This window comes from Montipora capricornis, chromosome 9 (assembly GCF_036669925.1).
Source record: "Montipora capricornis isolate CH-2021 chromosome 9, ASM3666992v2, whole genome shotgun sequence".
Lineage (NCBI taxonomy): Eukaryota > Metazoa > Cnidaria > Anthozoa > Scleractinia > Acroporidae > Montipora > Montipora capricornis.
Genome location: NC_090891.1, coordinates 28,139,191 through 28,156,690, shown reverse-complemented (window position 1 = coordinate 28,156,690; position 17,500 = coordinate 28,139,191). Strand labels below are relative to the sequence as shown.

At 38.8% G+C, this 17,500-nt stretch overlaps 4 protein-coding genes across 8 annotated transcripts in view; 1 reads left to right on the top strand and 3 right to left on the bottom strand.

Annotated features, from left to right (window-relative positions):
* Positions 1-3,234, bottom strand: part of LOC138015756 (ATP-dependent (S)-NAD(P)H-hydrate dehydratase-like) — a 17,291-nt gene extending 14,057 nt beyond the window's left edge. For both annotated transcript variants that reach the window (XR_011125632.1, XM_068862867.1), the window contains exons 1-4: positions 2,899-3,234; positions 2,705-2,750; positions 1,616-1,704; positions 743-851 (exon numbers count right to left, since the gene is read on the bottom strand). Coding sequence is in view for 1 of the 2 variants with exons in the window: in XM_068862867.1 (XP_068718968.1) it covers positions 743-851; positions 1,616-1,704; positions 2,705-2,750; positions 2,899-3,191 (537 nt within the window). In the remaining variant the exon portion in view is untranslated. The remainder of the gene's footprint in view (positions 1-742; positions 852-1,615; positions 1,705-2,704; positions 2,751-2,898) is intronic.
* Positions 3,235-3,311: 77 nt separating this feature from the next.
* Positions 3,312-17,500, top strand: part of LOC138015126 (ferredoxin-fold anticodon-binding domain-containing protein 1 homolog) — a 27,903-nt gene continuing 13,714 nt past the window's right edge. The window contains exons 1-5 of one of the 3 annotated variants that reach the window (XR_011125493.1): positions 3,312-3,836; positions 4,791-4,950; positions 5,914-6,838; positions 7,976-8,464; positions 8,659-9,377. Coding sequence is in view for 1 of the 3 variants with exons in the window: in XM_068862050.1 (XP_068718151.1) it covers positions 3,350-3,836; positions 4,791-4,950; positions 5,914-6,838; positions 7,976-8,293 (1,890 nt within the window). In the remaining 2 variants the exon portion in view is untranslated. Of the gene's footprint in view, positions 3,837-4,790; positions 4,951-5,913; positions 6,839-7,975; positions 9,378-17,500 lie in introns of those variants that run through there. The other 2 variants (XR_011125492.1, XM_068862050.1) reach the window with 2 other exon arrangements.
* LOC138015143 (uncharacterized) overlaps positions 12,104-17,500 on the bottom strand; it is a 48,514-nt gene continuing 43,117 nt past the window's right edge. Inside the window, exon 8 of the transcript XR_011125496.1 lies at positions 12,104-14,057. The gene's annotated coding sequence lies outside the window, so the exon portion shown is untranslated. The remainder of the gene's footprint in view (positions 14,058-17,500) is intronic.
* LOC138015140 (uncharacterized) overlaps positions 14,050-17,500 on the bottom strand; it is a 19,289-nt gene continuing 15,838 nt past the window's right edge. For both annotated transcript variants that reach the window (XR_011125494.1, XM_068862068.1), the window contains one exon: positions 14,050-17,368. The gene's annotated coding sequence lies outside the window, so the exon portion shown is untranslated. The remainder of the gene's footprint in view (positions 17,369-17,500) is intronic.

The following is a 17,500-nucleotide window of genomic DNA, read 5'->3' as shown; positions in this document are numbered from 1 at the left end:
TTGAATTACAGTAAACGATTTGCTAGTGTAAAAGACTGACGTGAAATAAAGTGTGCAAATCTATCTCTGGAGTGTGTGTGTGTCATGGAAATTCACGCACAGCTTAATTAACAGCGTGGAAATTAACGTTTAAACAAAAATTACATGACTTAAATTAACAAGAATTCTTCAAATTTATGTTAATTTCGTGAAGTGTGAATTTCCTGTTATAGATGACAATGTCCCAAAACAACAATAGCAATGATTAAGAGAGGGAAAATAATTATGCTGCATGTGCAGAACGCATTTAGCACATATTCTAGAGGTACTCTGCATAAAGACACCTTGAAATCACCAAATGTTAACAACAATGTAAGCATACATGTGACATTGCGAACCTATCATTCTATATTTTTACTCTGAAACCGCTCGTATAAAAATAGTTTTAGGATGTTTGCCCACAATGTATGACATGAACGAGATCGAATAATCACAAAAGAGTTAGGATTGTGTTAAGTTATATTTTGAGGTGACATTTTCGTCAATGTCGCTGTCTTAGATCTTGAAGTACCTAAATTATAAAGCAGTGGAGAATGGTGAAGTCTTAAAACACTGACACAAAAAAGAGAGAGGGGAACACTTAGGCAGGCAGGATCAGTCCTTGCACAGTTTTATTACGCTCACACTTTCTCCATTCTCAACTTATTGAGGCACTGGAACAGGCTAACATCTTGCATACACAAACATACTGGACTTACAGTACCTTGACATTTTCTATGATGGTTGGGTTTCTTCCCATGCCTGGTCCAACTACAATGCAATGAAGTCTTGGGAGCCAATCTTTCACTTCTTTAACTGCAGTTTTTCTATCTCTGAAACAACAACAACAACAACAACAACAACAACATCAACAACAAAAACATTAATTAATTCGTATGCTACTAATAGACCATTTTTGAATTCTCACGGCTATACTGGATCTAGCATGAAATGGAGGCTAATGCGGGCAAATTAATTTGTGTCTGTGAAAAGACTTGTGTATTAGTATTTACAAATTATTTGTCCACCCAAGTGTAAGGGAAAGTATGATTTTTATTGGGGTTGGGGGGGGGGGGGGTGGTCCAAAGCATTTTAGAATCTTTTTGCAAAAAAAGTCGTGGCCCTCCCCCTTCCTGGAATGAACTAATGCATGACCCTTCAGAAATACCCAAACAAACACATCTGCCCTCCTCCCCCCCCCCCCACCAACTATCCATAACAAAAATTACAGAAAGTGAAAATAACAAATTGGAAGCACAGCAGTAAAGTAATGGGAAAAAATGTGTGGGCTGTTTCTGAAGAAGTGTGTCTTCGAATTCACGACTCCCCATCGCCACGGGGGTATATTTCAGCATTTTTGGTCGACCGACCAGAAAATCACTTTTACTACAATGATCTAACAACTGTGTTAGATTTTACCACTTACATGTACTTTGTGTCCAACTCAAATCAACCCTGATGACCTCAAGGGACTCGAACAAAATGCTTGTGATTGATCTGGCAATGTACATGTATTATATCATATAATCACCTTTCTTAAAGTACACTGACATGTTATCAACAATGTGAATAAACAGAAATGAAAAACAAAGCTTACAACAATGGATGGACAATGAGTTCAGGGCTGTATGATTTGATCACCACAGCTGCATCACTGGTACAGAAAACATGGGACAAATCTGCACCCTGTAAATAAACAGAATATTTCTTGAATACATGCAATCAACTTGAGTGTTAACAACAAACCTGAAGACAAAGAGCTTTCACTCTTTAATCTTGTTATCAATAGCAAAGCCAATCTGGCAATGGTGTGGCATGGAGAAATCAATAAATGATTGTTACATTAATGCAGATTGAGTGAAAAATAAATAAAATTTTAATTACAAGGATTTGTGTCCTTGCAAAAATCTTTTTAAGCATTAAGATTCATGACTCATCCTTGTACTGCTGTATGAGGGCAGTGAGACAAGCCCATACTGCATAGGGAAGGAAGATATAATTTGACCTCTATAAACTTTATAAAACATGTCTACATCACATACATGTATTACGCTGAACCTTGATTGCAGTGAGGGCCAGTTCAGTCATTCACTAACACAAGTTCAGATAGTTCACATAGTTACTCATAACTTCCCTAGCCCTCTAAATGTATGACTGCGGGCAAGGTCTTGAATAGACTAAATAAAATAAATAAATAAGTAGCAGTGCTAATCACCCTTTTCTTGAAGTCTCGGGGACTGAATTGTGAAAGGGCGCAGCTCATGATATCGGGCTGAAAGCATACGAAGGTGCCTCTGGCTGTCCATGTTTGATATTAGAGCACAGCACCACAGCCAGACAGTAATTAGCTGTGAGTTGATTTTGATGAGGGAGGAAAACCAGAGTACCCGGAAAAAAATCCTCAAGTCAGGTTGACACCCAATATAGATTAGGCCTAAAATACACTCCGGTTAGCCTAAATAGCGCTTCAGTAGGCTCTCTGGTTAGCATTCAATAATAGCAATGGTAACATGACGTGATATATACTCAAAAAATTCCAACAGCTGGCAACCGGCCCTTGACGTGCGGTCAACCTGGGTTCGATTCTTCTTGAGATCTCTTTGCTGTGTATTTAGGCTATTTAAAGACCTGGCTGTCGGGCATACAGCCACAGTGAAAAATTCATTTATAACCCGAACACACTTACAGACTTAAGTGCCGATATTGCAGCAAAATAAGGAGCTCCTGTATACCTGGAAAGGTAGAAGAAAAGAATTATTTCAAAGCAAAGGAAAACGATGGGTCTTGATGTCAGGTTTTTTTTCGTGGTTCATGACTTCGCTGTCCAAGGCCGATTCTTAATTTCGCCAGCATACACAGAGACGAACAGTAGTAACTTACTCTTGGCATCCCCCGATCACTCCTATTCTACCAAGTTGTCCTTTGTGTGCAGTTTCTAGAAGACAAGGGATGGCGCTGCGAACCAATTCTAGGCAGCTACTGTGTTTCTTTTCGGAAGGTTTTCGAACAACTGGTATAGCATCAGCGGACGATCTGGACCGACCATCCGCCTCCTTTTCGCCATCAGCAAAGGTGCTGCGTTTAGCAGCCATTTCAGGAAAAAAACTGGTGATCTTAAAACGGATAAAACACCTTTTTACGACATCTAACCCAGGACGCGATGTTCCGCCCATAAAGAACAGAACAGACGACGATAATCTTCAAGGCGGTTTTTCTATGATCACAAGAAGATTGGGCGCTACTACTTTGAGCACCCGCTGAAACGTGAGTCTTTTTGGCATTTTTGCATTCTGGGACTTCGCACTCTAGTTTCGAATTTCGTTCCTTCGTGATGGCTCTTCTTGATCCAACGTCGTATTCAGAGAATGTGCTTGTCGTCGGCGATGGAAATTTTTCGTTTACACTTTGTTTAGCATCTGCTCTGTTTGATACATCGGTGAAAATCATCGCGACCTCGCTGGATTCACGCTCTGAGTTAGAGGAAAACGATTTCGCTGTTAAAAACATCGTGAAATTATCAGCTTACGAGAACGTAGAGATCTTGCACGAAGTTGATGCAACTGATCTTTCTAAAACATTTGGTCCAAGGGTTTTTGATCGAGTTATTTTTAACTTTCCGCATCTTGGCGGGAAATCCAACATTGGCAAATCTAGGAAGTTGTTGGATCGCTTTTTTGCAAGCGCAGCGCAACACGTGGAGCCGTTCAAAGGAGATGTATGTGTAAGCCTCTGCCAAGGACAAGGCGGGACACCTCTGGACAATCCTAGAAGGGAATTAGGGAACACTTGGCAAGTTGTTTATCAAGCTGCAAAATCAGGTGAGTCTTTTTACGGTCAGTACGCAGCTATTACAACGGCTCCCAGGATTGGCAGAGAAAACAATGGACCAAAACAAACACCCAATCAACGATGGACCCTAACCCTGAAAACAATAGAGCTGCGTCCTAAAGGGATCCAATGAGATTAGAGGTTGTAAAGAGCTGCATCCTATCTTGGGTCTTTTTTTAATGGTGCCCTTAATTAGGCCCCTAATTAGGCCTTCAAGGCCGAGGCATTGGCATGTATGACAGGCTGAGAAAATGGGTCCTCTCTTCATTTACGTGAGGTGTATTGCCACTGTGCTTGGATCTAAATGGTCAATAATTTTGATTGAACAATAACTCGTATGTCTTAGTGGAAATGCTTGGTCTCACTAACTCTGAGTGCCAACTTGCTATGAACTATCATCAGCTATCAACTTGAACAAGTGAAGGTTTGTTTGGCTATTGTTGTAACGGTCAGCACTTTTATGGCAAGGTTTCCATAGGCCTGCAAAGCGTGCACATTTTTTGCAGATTTCAAAGGGGTTGAAAGAAAGTTCAAAGCAAGGGATATCCTAGAGAAGGGATAAGAGAATACAAAAGCCATGTATTTTGGTGGCAGCAGGTCAGACTGAGAGCTCACTGCAGTTTTTTCCCTTTACAGGGTATGGGTGGCAGGGATTTGGAATCATTTTCTTAATAATTATTAAAGGATAATGGAAAGACAAGACTTTTCAAAGATTGCCTGTTGTATTATTTATCATAACTGCTGACAAACTGACTTCTAAAACTACGTGTAGTCATAATTATTTATCATTTTTTTGTGTGTAGTTTTGACTCATTTATGTTTTGATCATTCCGCTTTGAAATTATAGTTAAATTTCGCAGTTGGAGAGGTTTGGACCCCCTGGCCCCCAGCCTATATGACCAATGTATGATGTACAGTACATCTGTCAACTTATGTTATTTCAGGCTTGATTTTGCATGCGGTTTACCCATTCACAAGCACAGATTACCATTATTACAGGAGTGCAGGATTCCGTGGACAGCTTGGCAAGGGTTTCCACACCATCAATGGCTTGACCCATCTGTTTGTGCATGGAGTGTCACTTGTCACTGTGCCAGATGCAGAGTATGCTGCTTTGTCATTAGAGAGCTTAAGCACGCACGTTTTTGAGACGCGGACGGCAACCGGAAGTGAGCTGTTTTTCCTTTTAATTTGTCTTCACACAACCACATTTACATCGCTAAGTATTTTTTCCCCATTAGAGATGATAAGTATAAAAATCTGGGAGACACCACTGCCCTGGCAAGCGAAAAGTTCTCTTCCGGTTGCCTTCCGCCTCTCAAAAACACGCGTGCTTAAGCTCCCTATTAGTTGTCTTGTAATACCCTCACCAAAATCACTTTATTTTGTTAGGACAAGAGGAGTACATATACATGTGCACTCAATCCCAAAAAGGCCATTTGCAGCATTGGTACTTGGTACATTAAGCCATTGACTCCTAGGGGTTCCTCATTGACAAGTTAAATCGTCTGGCGTTAGACAGAGTAAAGTCTGGCCAGTTTCGGCTGGTTTGGACATCAAAGGGTTAAGTACTCCTCTTACCGTATACATGTACCAGTTTTCACAAAAAGTTGCATTTTGAGGCTGAATGGAACGTTTTTGACAAGTTTCCCATCTCGGTGTGATTTTGAAGGAATGATGAACTTTTTGAGGTTTCTGCTCCAAAACGGCTCAAAAATAATAATACTGCCAAATGGCAGTTTTTACAGTTTTTGACAAGTTTCCCACCTCCGCTTCTTGTAACGATACCTTTTTTAGATGTTTGGCATACATTCTTGGAATTGATTGGGGAATGTAAGTTGTAGTTAGTTACCAGTGCATCATGGACAACTAACTATTTCGGTGGATACTAGTGATGTTGACTGGAGGCTTCATCAACCCCTGCTAAGAAGTTTGTAAAGAAGTCTTAGAGTATCTGTGCTTTTTGTTATAAAAGGATCTTTCTTTAGAGGTTATTTCATTTAAACTACAAACTCAGTCTCTCAAACAAATTTTAAACTTAAAATTTGTGACTTCTTTCTTGCACAGGTCTTGCGTTTGTCACAAGACGGCACAACAGAGATATCCAATGCAAAGCCCTTTGGTTGTTCCTTATAACCCTGTTTACATCATTACCAACAAGCTGAAACGTTTCTTCTCGGATATCTTAGTTGATGGCAGACAGGTTTTAAGTGAATTTAAAGAATTTAACAATGCTATCCCATATATTGATCAGTGTGGCTTAACTCACGTCAGGAGAGATGATGACTCATCATTTTTAGGCAAGGCTTTAGAACACCTTCGAGAAAGTGCTTGTTCCTGTGTTATGAGTGGGACGGAAATAAACTTCTTCTTTCCTCCGTCATCTCAGAATCACCCAATTAGACACAAACTTGTAGCAGCACAGACTGTTATGGATGCTGCAAATACTCCAAGCATCACGTCTTGCTTAAAAACTGTGATTGATTTATTCATAAAAGATGTGTGTTGTAATCTTGATGGATTAAGAATAGAGACCAACTGCACAAGTACTCTATCAGCATATTCTGGTCCTGATTTGACTTCAGAGACAATTGAGTTGAATTGTGGAGGACAAACAAAATTTAAAAGCCTTACATGTGCTGCAAGATCGAACATAGGATGTGACTGTGGAAAGACGTCACCTCGAGAGAAATGTGTATTTTGTAGGCCTGAGAGGAAGTATCTTGGATGTGATACACCCCCGCAAGTTTGCGTGAATGACCTTTGCCAATCGTCAACACGAACTGAGCTGTATCACGGTCATAGATTGATTCTTTCTGGTGGTGTACTAGATACCAAAGTTGTTTTTACCAAAACTTCGCAACAAAACCTTGTTGGTTGGCTAATGGAATTAAACTTGGACTACTTAGCTATGGCTTTGTTTGGGATTCATGATGTTAGACTTCTCTGGTCAGATGATGAGAGATTTAAGAAACAATTTGCAGACCTACAAGTGAGATGCTATTTATATTACAACATATTCAGTACAGTTTGTTTTGTAGGGACTAACAACTTGGAAACAGGTACAAAAAAAAGTAATTTGTTGGAAGCACTGGTTTTTTCTGTCCCAACATTATCATGCCATTAATTCACTGGGCTTAAAACTCACTTGATATCATTGTTAACATGCCTCTAGTACATGTAAGGTTTATTTCAGTCCTAGCAGTGATCACGGCATTTGTCACCTGACCCTGGAATGAAGGGTTAGAAGTTAATCACGTTATCCCTTTGCTCTGGCGAAGGTACAAAATCAACTGATGAAGGGAAGAAGTGAACCTAATGGTGTAGTTTCTTCAGAATCAAATTAGGCCCTGTTTACACGGAGATAAGATGTCCTAGCAGGGCTCGAAATTAACACAAAAAACCAGTTGCAATTTTGTCACCAGAAATGTAAATTTAGTTGCAATTTTGCACATTTTAGTCGCAAAATCGTGGTGCTGCATTGGGTTGTCAGCAGTTTAGCAAAACAAAATATGAGCCCACAATTCTTGTTTGTAAAGAAACTGCTGAAAATGGCAAATGATCGAAGGAATAAAGTTGTGCACGTAACATTGCAGCTCAATTACGCTACATGTGTCTTCAGATTGAAAGAAAATTCATGGCAAGAAACAAAAGTAGCAGCAAAGGGGCAACTGCTGACCCTTTTGTTTTGAAACAGCAATTTCAAGGTCTGCCAAGGCAGAAGACCTACCTGAGCTACCCTGGGTGAGCCAACTTTTCCTACATTTCCTTACAAAACCTGGTGAACCATTTACGTGGAAGCTAGAAGGTTGACCCACCTAGCTGGGTCACCCTACTAGCTGGGCCAACTTTTTTCCTTGTAAACACTTTGGCTTGCCAAGCCGGGTCAACTCGGTCAAAGCAAGATAATGAGAGTATGCGTGAGTGCTGTCTTCTCAGTCTCCTCATCATCGGAATGGAGATGGGCAGCTGTTGACTCAGGCAAAAGGGCCAGCTCTTTTTTCATATAAATGGTCGGTAAAGTTGACTCTGCTGGGAGGGTGACCCTCTTACCCGGGACAACTTTTCTCTGTACAAACAGGCCTTAGGTTGTAATTTTCTTTCTGAACCTTGTCTATTGTCTTATTAGGGACATTCTCTCCAAGATTATAAGGAGTTTGTAGCTTTCAGCATCTTTCCTCCAACCTACGTTCATGATATAAGTTTTTGGATAACGGAACACATGACAGAACAGCAGTTTTTTCATGACATCTATGAGGCAACTCAAGGGTGTGTATGTGATGTGCAGTTCATTGAAAGGTATCACAATAGCGATCAGGATAAAGTGAGCTACAATTACCGTATGGTTTACAGCTCAAGTGACAAGCCTTTGTCACACTACCAGACAGTGAAAATGCAGAACTTACTAAGAAGAAAGTTGTTGAGCTGTGACTTTCATCTCAAATAAAGAATGGGATTTTTAAAGTCTTCTTTATCTGCCTCAAGATTCCATACTCTACGGCGAGAGATACACTCTGTTAATGGTTTATCTGTTAACTAAGTATTGTTCTTATGTGGAATCAGCTCCAGTAGGTTTGTGAACAGTTGGTGACATTTAAATGCTGGATGGATAACAATGGTAAGTGACTTCCTGTGCATTTAGGTTTCTTGTCATATTTCATGGAATACCTGGTACTTATTTATCAAAGTAAGAAGAGGCATGCACAAAAAAGTAATGAGTTATTTGTAATTGTGCTTATCATGTTTAAGTGATGCAGTATGATTGGAAAGTTATCAAGGTCCTATTACCCAACTCTGCTTTGTTGATCATAGGTGATTCACACAGGCTAGACATGTCCAGATTTATGCACCTCGTGCAGCTAAAACAGATGATCAAGTTTCAGGTTCATGCAATTGCTGATTATTTGCACTCTTGACCCAGTATTTTACTAATCGATGTTAGAGTATAACCTAGCCAATGATCCAGTCAAGCATCTGGCTTTACTCTACCATTTAGGTCCTCCCCTTTGATTATTATTGTGAAATGAAAGCCAAAGTCCAAACAGTACCATCCAGAGATTTGCTAGTCAGAAGTGAAGAGTTCTGCAAAGTAATCATCGAAATGTTGAAAGAGATTGTCATCGCAGTATTGGTGTCGTTATGCCCTTAAAACTGAAAGTTGATTTAGCCACTGCAATTAGAGGCCATCGGGAAACAGCGCACTGAAATGATTGTTTTATGTGCTGGCGCCAATGAGGAGTGGCAAGCAGTAACATGGCGCAGCACATGTATGGCACCCTGAGGAAATGTTTTTAGTACCTTGTAGGGTACTCTGTGTTTTCAAAATGACGAAACTACAGTAAGAGGTACAATGTAAGGCAATCCGAAAGAAGGTTACCTCTATGGTCACAATAATAATTACTGTAAGTAATTAAGTTTGTGCACCTCTATGAAGACAAAGTTGAAGTCTCTGAAACAATCTTTCAACAGTTACAATTCCAATCAACTGAACAATGATTTAGATAAACACATATAGGCAAAAACTAACGATAAAAGAGTCCGACGTTTTGGCAACATCTTGGTGCCATTGTCAAGGGGAACTAAATTAAATATGCGATCTCAAGAGTAACTAAAAGTCCAGAGTCATTAATTTGCATAAGTTAGACCAGAAACCCATAAGAGTTGAATGTGTAACGTTCGTTCACAGCTTCCGAATATTCAGTGCCAACTGATTGGTTGAATGTTTCAGTGCTAAGTACCATATTTGGAAACCCCTCGCTCTTGTTGTTCCAAATATGGTACTTAGCAAATTGAATATTCAGAAGCTTGTTTCCCAGCACACAAGGGGCTGTTACAAGTTTCAACCTTATGGGTTTCTGGTTAGACAAATACCTTAGCCCAAATTGAGTCTGATTGTACGTTTAAACACGGTAGTATTTGTTTAATGAGTAACATCTCATTAACGAGACAATCAATGACATGTTACTCATTAATTAAACAATTACGACTGTGTCTAAATGTACAATCACACTCAATTCGCGCTAAGGTCTTTGTCTAACTTATGCAAATGAAAGACTCTGGACTCTTAGTTTCTCTTGAGATCGCATATTTAATTTAATTTCCCTTGACAATGGCGGCAAGATGTCGCCGAAATGTCGGACTCTTTTATCGTTAGTTTTTGCCTGTAACAGTTACAGTGTACATGTAAAGTAAAATAAAGGAAGTTTGCAGTTCAAAACTTGCTTTGTTTGGGTATGTTAAGACCCACATTCACCCTACAGGCATTGAGTGTTGTGGAACAGTTTTCATATAATTATGGAAATCCCACCAAAGCTGAAATTCATCCAATCAGATCGCTACAATAGTACTTATGATAAGCAATGCAAATTCCCATAAAAAAAAAAAAAAAAACGGTAGAAAAGCCTGTCTGTTGAAAGTGTGTGGCAAGGAGATGGAGTTGGTTGGGCATGTGGCAAGTGGTTGTACTGGTTTGGTGCAGAGGGAATATTGGAGGAGACATGATCGGAAGGGGTTGATGGTGTACTAGGAGCATTGTTGGAAGTATGGTGTGAAATGAGATGATGTGTTTGGTATCGGGGGTTCCAGAATGATTAGGTGAGGTTGAAGGAGGATGGAAATGTGGGGATCTGGTGAGATAGGAGTGTCCAGACAGCACAGAAGATGGAACGCAATAAATTATTGTTCATAATAGATAATGATAATGATCATGATAATAATAATGATAATAATAATAATAATAATAATAATAATAATAATAATAATAATAAATGATGTTACTGTGGTGGATTGAGCAGCCTAGGAGTGGATGTGTCTTGATTTCTTGGTGCCTTGGGATAGGAGCATGGTGACTAAAGAGGATAAGAAAGTCACCCACCATTTTCCTCTGCTTCGGGTGTTGACAAAGATTGTGTCATTGATGGTTGGTTGTTTGGGTGTGGTGTCTGGTTGGTTGGAGAGTTTTTTTAAAAAGATCTTTGGATTCCAGATGTGTTAGAAGGAATGCAGGTGTCCTCAATCATTGGGTTCACCCTAATCCTCCAGAAGCACAGGTTCGGGGCTGAGGCTAAGCAGTGTTACCGGTAATGCCTGCAGACTTGCCTGCAAATTACCATCTCCTCGGAGGTTGTTTTGTTCACAGAAGGTTGAGAATTATTATCAATATATTGATTATGACAAGGTTGTAAGTAGGTTTTGTTTTTCCACAATTGCAATTATTATTATACATTTGATGTTAGGTACAGTATGTATGTTTAGAGAGATCTGGTGAAAAGTTAGGAAGGGAACCCTGGGCCAGTGAATAACTCACTGGAAAGACAGTGCAAAGTTGAGTACAACCCTCAATCAAATTTCTTTGTTCAAGTTCAACTTTATTTTTTGAAGACAAAGTAAATTTTAAGGTTACAACATACGCGACATGGAATTAACAATGATAATCAAGGTGTGTAGTGTAATTGCACAAATGACCTACACCACTTTAACATTTGTATAATGGTTTAGTCCAAGTGCTGTTCTGTATCTGTGCTGTTTGTATTGTCATGATGAAATCAAGACTGTTGTTAAACAAAATTGCCTCGATTTTCATAATTCTGCGGAATCTCGTCTTCAAAACTGCCACTTTTCCTAGGCAGAGTCGATCTTCTCGGCTATGTTTGGAAGTTTGATCGATGGAGGCCAAAGCACAGTTTGGCACTTAGCGACTGAAGGTGCGATTCTGCAGAATTATGAAAATTGCAGTAATCCTTATATCAAGTGCCTACGAAGTAACCAAAACAAAATATATTTTGTGTATTTAAAGACCTTTGAAGATGACGAAGACTGAGGTTTTCTATTTTGGAATACATGTTCCTTCTCTTGTTCCATAGATTTTCAAGTTTTTGTTCAAAATTTGATGACGTCAAACTGTGAAATGACTAATAAATCCCAAAATTTAGAATATCTCCAAAAATAATATTGGAGTAATGATATTCAAACTTGGCACCAGTAATGCACATCAGATAAGGAACAAAGTCACACCGGTTAAAATCTTGCCATGGCAACACTCTCGTAAGACAGGCAGGTGGTCAAACTTAAATGCATGTGCTGCCCATAATAAGTGAACATGTCTTATTGCGACAATAAACGATAAAATCAATCCTGCTTTAAATAGTCCCAGCATCAAAAAGTGGTTGCCATGGCAACAGCATGGGGGGGGGGGATCATTTTGTGCCTTACTTTACATTGAACAACACCCATCCAATATTTTCGGAGTTATTATCAATTATGTGATTTATTAGTCATTTGTTTAAAAACTTGATTATCTCTGGAACAAGAGAGGGTATTCCGAAACCTCATCATTTTGAATGGTCTTTAAAGTGCCCCTGTGATAAAAAAGAATCACTTCCTTTTTTTCTTCAGATTTTTAAAGTTTTTTGCTTAACACCATTTACTTTGAGTGTAAGTTTTGGATTTCATGGTCCGGCATTACTGGTGTTCAAAACTGACCAATTTGACCTCAGAGGGTTGAATCCAGGAAAAAGTGACGTCAAAGGCACACTAGCTTCAAATTATAGCATGTGAATGCAGCTTATCATATGCAAAACAAGAGTTTAAAAGTCTGAAAGCTCAAAACCCCCATGCTGCATATTAATTCTGCGACATACACATGCATTGCATTCTTAAACTAGTGAACCTTGGAGTCATTTTCTCCTCGTTCCAGCTCTCTCAAAAACTTAAAAGTTAGTAATGGCGAACCATCAAATAGGAAAACCCCAGTTAAAATAAACAGGTGTCTTTTTGAATTCTAGGCTTAAAACTTTGGTTGTTTAATGTTTAAGGGGCTAGGTCACGCTCTTTTAGGCATTTTCAGCACTGATCGAATGGTCATAGAATTAACTAAAATATCAAAATAACTGTTCAAAACTATAGAAGAACTCTAACAAAACACAGGGAAGCCAAGAAGGGACATGGATGGACAGAACTGGAGAGGATTGAAATGGATTGATTTTGGGTAAATTTGAAAAACGTCGGCCCACCTTTTTTCAAATTTATATCAGTCTATATCAAAATGTCATGTACAAAGCTTGAAAATGATTCTCAGTCGTTATTTCGCTGTGATTTTGCAAATGAAAGACTCTTGCTCTGCCAATTTGACGTTTAGAGCTCATAATTAACAAAATTAAACAAAATTACCCAAAATAGCGTGACCCAGCCCCTTTAAGCTAACATAGTTTTGAAATCCAAAGAAAAATAAGAATTCATTTTTTGGTCACAGGGGCACTTTAAAACAAGCAAAAGATATTTTTTACTTCATATGCACTTTAAGGTTCCATTCAAGTGCAACAAAATGACAGTGTGTCATTATTTTTTAACAAGTTTGAATGATTGTACCCTTAAAAGGATCATGATCCATGGATGAAGGAGTAGATTTAAGTCTTCTTGATTTCTTTGTCAAGGGGAGTTAATTTAACTCGATCATCTTTCTTTTTTGTGACAAGGGTTGATTTGTTTTTGTCCATTTTTGAAAAATGCCTGGATGAGTACAAAACAGCACTTGCACCAAATTTCAGCCAATTTTTATATCCTTGTTACTAATAATACTGAACTTTATTGAATAAGTGTCTAGTCTTCTGAGTTTAGAAAAGAACCATCAAAGTCTTAGTGGTGGGAGGTGAATGCTCTCACCACTGTGCCAGCCCCTGCTTCACCCAAGTAAATGTTATTTACATTTTTACATTAATGAAGAGTACTATGCAAAATAATATTAAGTCAAAACTTTGTTGGAATTTTGTCACTTTTGCCTAAATTGAATCGATTCAGTTATATTGTTAGTGGCAGGTTTCATTTAAAAAATTAATGGAACCGGATTAAGCTTCTGTTCTTTAAAAGAGGTTGCAGAAAATTCAAAGAAGGAAAGAAGAATGAAATTACCACTGTAAAAGTGGCTTTTAGTGGTTAAGTACCTTGTTTTGAAAAATGCCTCATAATATAATGCAATGAACAATTTCCAACAAATTGTCACATAATACAGTTTTGAATAAGACTCTTCTCTTAAACAAATATATGGCATTTGCCTAAATCCCTAGACACTTACACTACTGTGGGTTGTTGGGTAAAGAGTCAAACAGTAGTGTTTGCATCTTTTGCGTGATAAATGTACAAACTACATGTATATAGGAGTCAATGCCATATATTTGTGCAACTGTTAGTAAACAAAGCCAATAACATTTAAGAAACTCCTTAAAACCACAAGGATTTCAAAAGTGTGTTCATTTCAATGAATTCATATTCTACCATGTGCAGCCACTATTCATTGAGAAAGCAAGAAAAGGCATCTTTGTCTTCTAAATGGATAGATCTTATGCATTAAAGAATGGTTGCAAAAGTGGTGGCTCAACTCTGAAGATGACTTTCGCTCAGGTCTTTGACCCGTCACTTAATGTCATCCTAAACCGCCTTTCTCAGGACTACACTCGCCCGGATGATCATACTTTAAGTAATCATTAAGCGTTACAGTAGCAAACTGAAAGAACCTTCATATCGCATGGCTGTTTTTGATTGACGTAAATCTTTTTCTGATACCGGTAAAATCGTGCCACCTTGAGTCCAAGTTTTCACTGGGAGAATTTGCACTTACCCGGTAAGTGAGAAAAATCATTAAACATGGAATGACACTTTTTTGTCTGAACCATTCTTAATAACATCCTTACTCTGGCTTTGTAAGCTGACAGTTTAAGTCCTTGTTTAAGAATTCCACATCGCAGCAGATGGATGCAATCAATCTTCTGTTTTGTAACTGATTTGTTTTCTACATAGATTGTTTTGCAACTTTGAGTTAGCACTGAAGTTACATAAGTGTAGTACTGATTTTCGGAGAAAAAATTCTTGAGAAGAAATTTCCTGTATAGTTACTTACCGGTACTTCCATTTAAGGTTATTGTTTTAAATGTGGAATTCCTAAAAAGGTAGTTTCCTGTCTAAATGTGCATTTTTGCACTAATGTTGTGATTTTTCCAGTTTTAAGGTGCAGTCATTGGGACATACTCAGAAATAAGAATACTGAATGGTAGTAAGATCCACTAAATTAAGTGAAAATTTTAGATGCCATTATGTGTATTCTCATTTCATAACAGGGCCAATCAAAACACCTTAATTCAAATATCGTCTAAGTTAATTATATGCTCCAATCTCACAGGAACACACAATACTGTTGCTGTAGGCTGCAGAAGCCAGAGACCAATTATTGGTTTCACGAGCAATACACTTTACAAGTGTTTCATTTGTAGCTGCACCAATTAGGGTACTCTAATTTCACCTGTTTGGGAAAGCTTGCATGGGTTGCATTCTCCTTTTTTTGAGATGACTCGCCCTTTTTTGTGTATGTTATGATAAGGGTTTCTAAAATGATTTTATGTGGGAAGAGAATGAAAGAATTTACTGGCAAAATCGCAGCCAGCCAGCAAGACTTCCCAAACGTGAAAAGAGCTGGCAATGTCACCAGTAACAACACCTTTTTCCTTCAAAAGGATAACCTTTAACCCTTGCAACTTCAGTCAATATACAGGTGTGACCGCATGAGGGCATTTTGTATTTGATCCAATCTATAATCCACCTGCATAGCAAAAGTTTTACGAGACATCTGGTTTGTCTCTTCTACTGGGCAAACCTGCCCAGAGGGAAGGAGCACGAACAGGACTCTAGGTCCTATGCGAGGTGCTCCACCCTACCCTATCCAGACCAGAAAGACCAGACCACAACACCGGAAACTACATGCCCTGCTCTTTACGACAAGTGTGTGGGTTCTTTTACGTCCCACAGGATTATGAACATTGAAGGGTTGTCAGACGGGACCTCCGGCTTATTGTCCTTATCCGAGAAGACTAGAGAGTCTAACCATTTGCAGATGTAATTACAAAGGCAGCACTTTCTCCTCAGTTATTTAAAGACCCTGAGTGTTGGTCCGGCCGGAGTTGAACTCACGACCTCCCGCGTGACAGCCCGGTGCTCAACCAACTGAGCCACCAGTGGGCGGTGCTTACTTTTCTCAAAATTTGCCCCTGCCAGCAAGTGGCGTTAAGCATTTTTTCCCTATTTTTCACAGAAAGAACCACTGATCACAGGTTAGCCTGGATTAGTTTTGTAAGATAGGGACCTAAACTTTGAATAAACAGAAATAGATGTTAACCAATTTGTGAAAACTTTCTATAGCAATGAAAGAAGTAAAACGGCTGAACGCTGCTGTCAAGTATTCTATATCTAGTTTGGCACGTTGTTACAAATGGTATGTTTTCTTAGAATTGATATATCTAGCCTGCTTGCAGGCGGTAGTTGTTGTGTCGCCACGAAACACTATCAGACGCCATATTGGAAGAGCGTGGGATAGGTCTGGGCCCCTCGCTCGCTTTGTCGACCCTCAACCCGGCCCAGACCTAGCCGCGCGAATCCAAGATGGCGACCTCATTACGAATTCCGGGTTTTCGACCATCCAACCGCCTGCGTGCAGGCTATGATATATCTAGTTTTCTTTTCATAACATCACTTAAAACTAATCCTAATCCTAAATTAAAAGGAAATGATGAATTAATTTTAGGCACAAAAGGGGCCCTGGCTAAATTAAAAGTGGGACTCAATTCATGAATTGAGTCCATAAATTCCATAACTGGTCTTGAGAACAGCAGATGAGAAATAACTTTCAGAAATAAAACGTTTTTAAATTTTTTACAAGACTTGTTTCGACGTACTTATGCCATCTTCAGTTGTGAATGAGTTGTACAAATTTGAATTTAAACTTATAAGAAAAATACAATGGATAAACTGATACATTGTATGCATACTTGCAAAAACAAATTAAATGGATTAGCTAAGATATTTAGGTACCTATAGTCGCGACAAAGCCGTTGAAAAAGAAAAATTGAAAGAAGGTTGTTGTAATTTAAAATTGAATAACCAAGAAGACTAACCTGAAAGAGAGGCCAACATGTAGCTGTTGGTTAAGAGTAGATTTGTTCCATGTGATATGCAAAGCTGCTTTTATTTTAATTTTAAAACGCGAGCTGGCGGAGTCTAATATTATGAAACATTCAGTAGAGCAAGAGTCTCGACAAGCTTTTGATGACGCAAGATGTTTGTACACATGAGAGGCCTTGTCCGAAACAAGGTGCTCACGTACGCGAGTAGAGGTTTGATCGGTTTTGCCAATGTAACTGGCATTACATCCAGCACAACTAAGTTTATACACTACGTGCCATCAGAGACCCTGTGGCAACTCGCGTTTAAAAATTGAAATAAAGAAGACAGAAGGAAAACTTTCATTTGCTTGAAGTGTCGTTAATTTGTTTTAGAAAAAAGGTTAGAAAACATTAAAAGAACAGCTTTGTTGGTTCATGTCTAAACAGATTGTGCATTCCAAGTACCTCAACAATGTGCAAAGACAAGGATCAATGTGAAGAATAGAAGCATCATCAGTCCTTCCACTGTGATTCTTGAAATGGTTCCAGGTGCTTGGATTTTGGTTTCCTTTACGTTCACCATGGCTTAAGTTGAATGTCTGCGAGAACGCATTAATAAAACTATTGTCATCTAGAAACACAATTAACAATAATAATATTTTTTATACATTGAATGTGTTAGCATTTTGTTTGACTGGACTAGCTCTAATGGTTCCCTTCTAGTCCCTCCT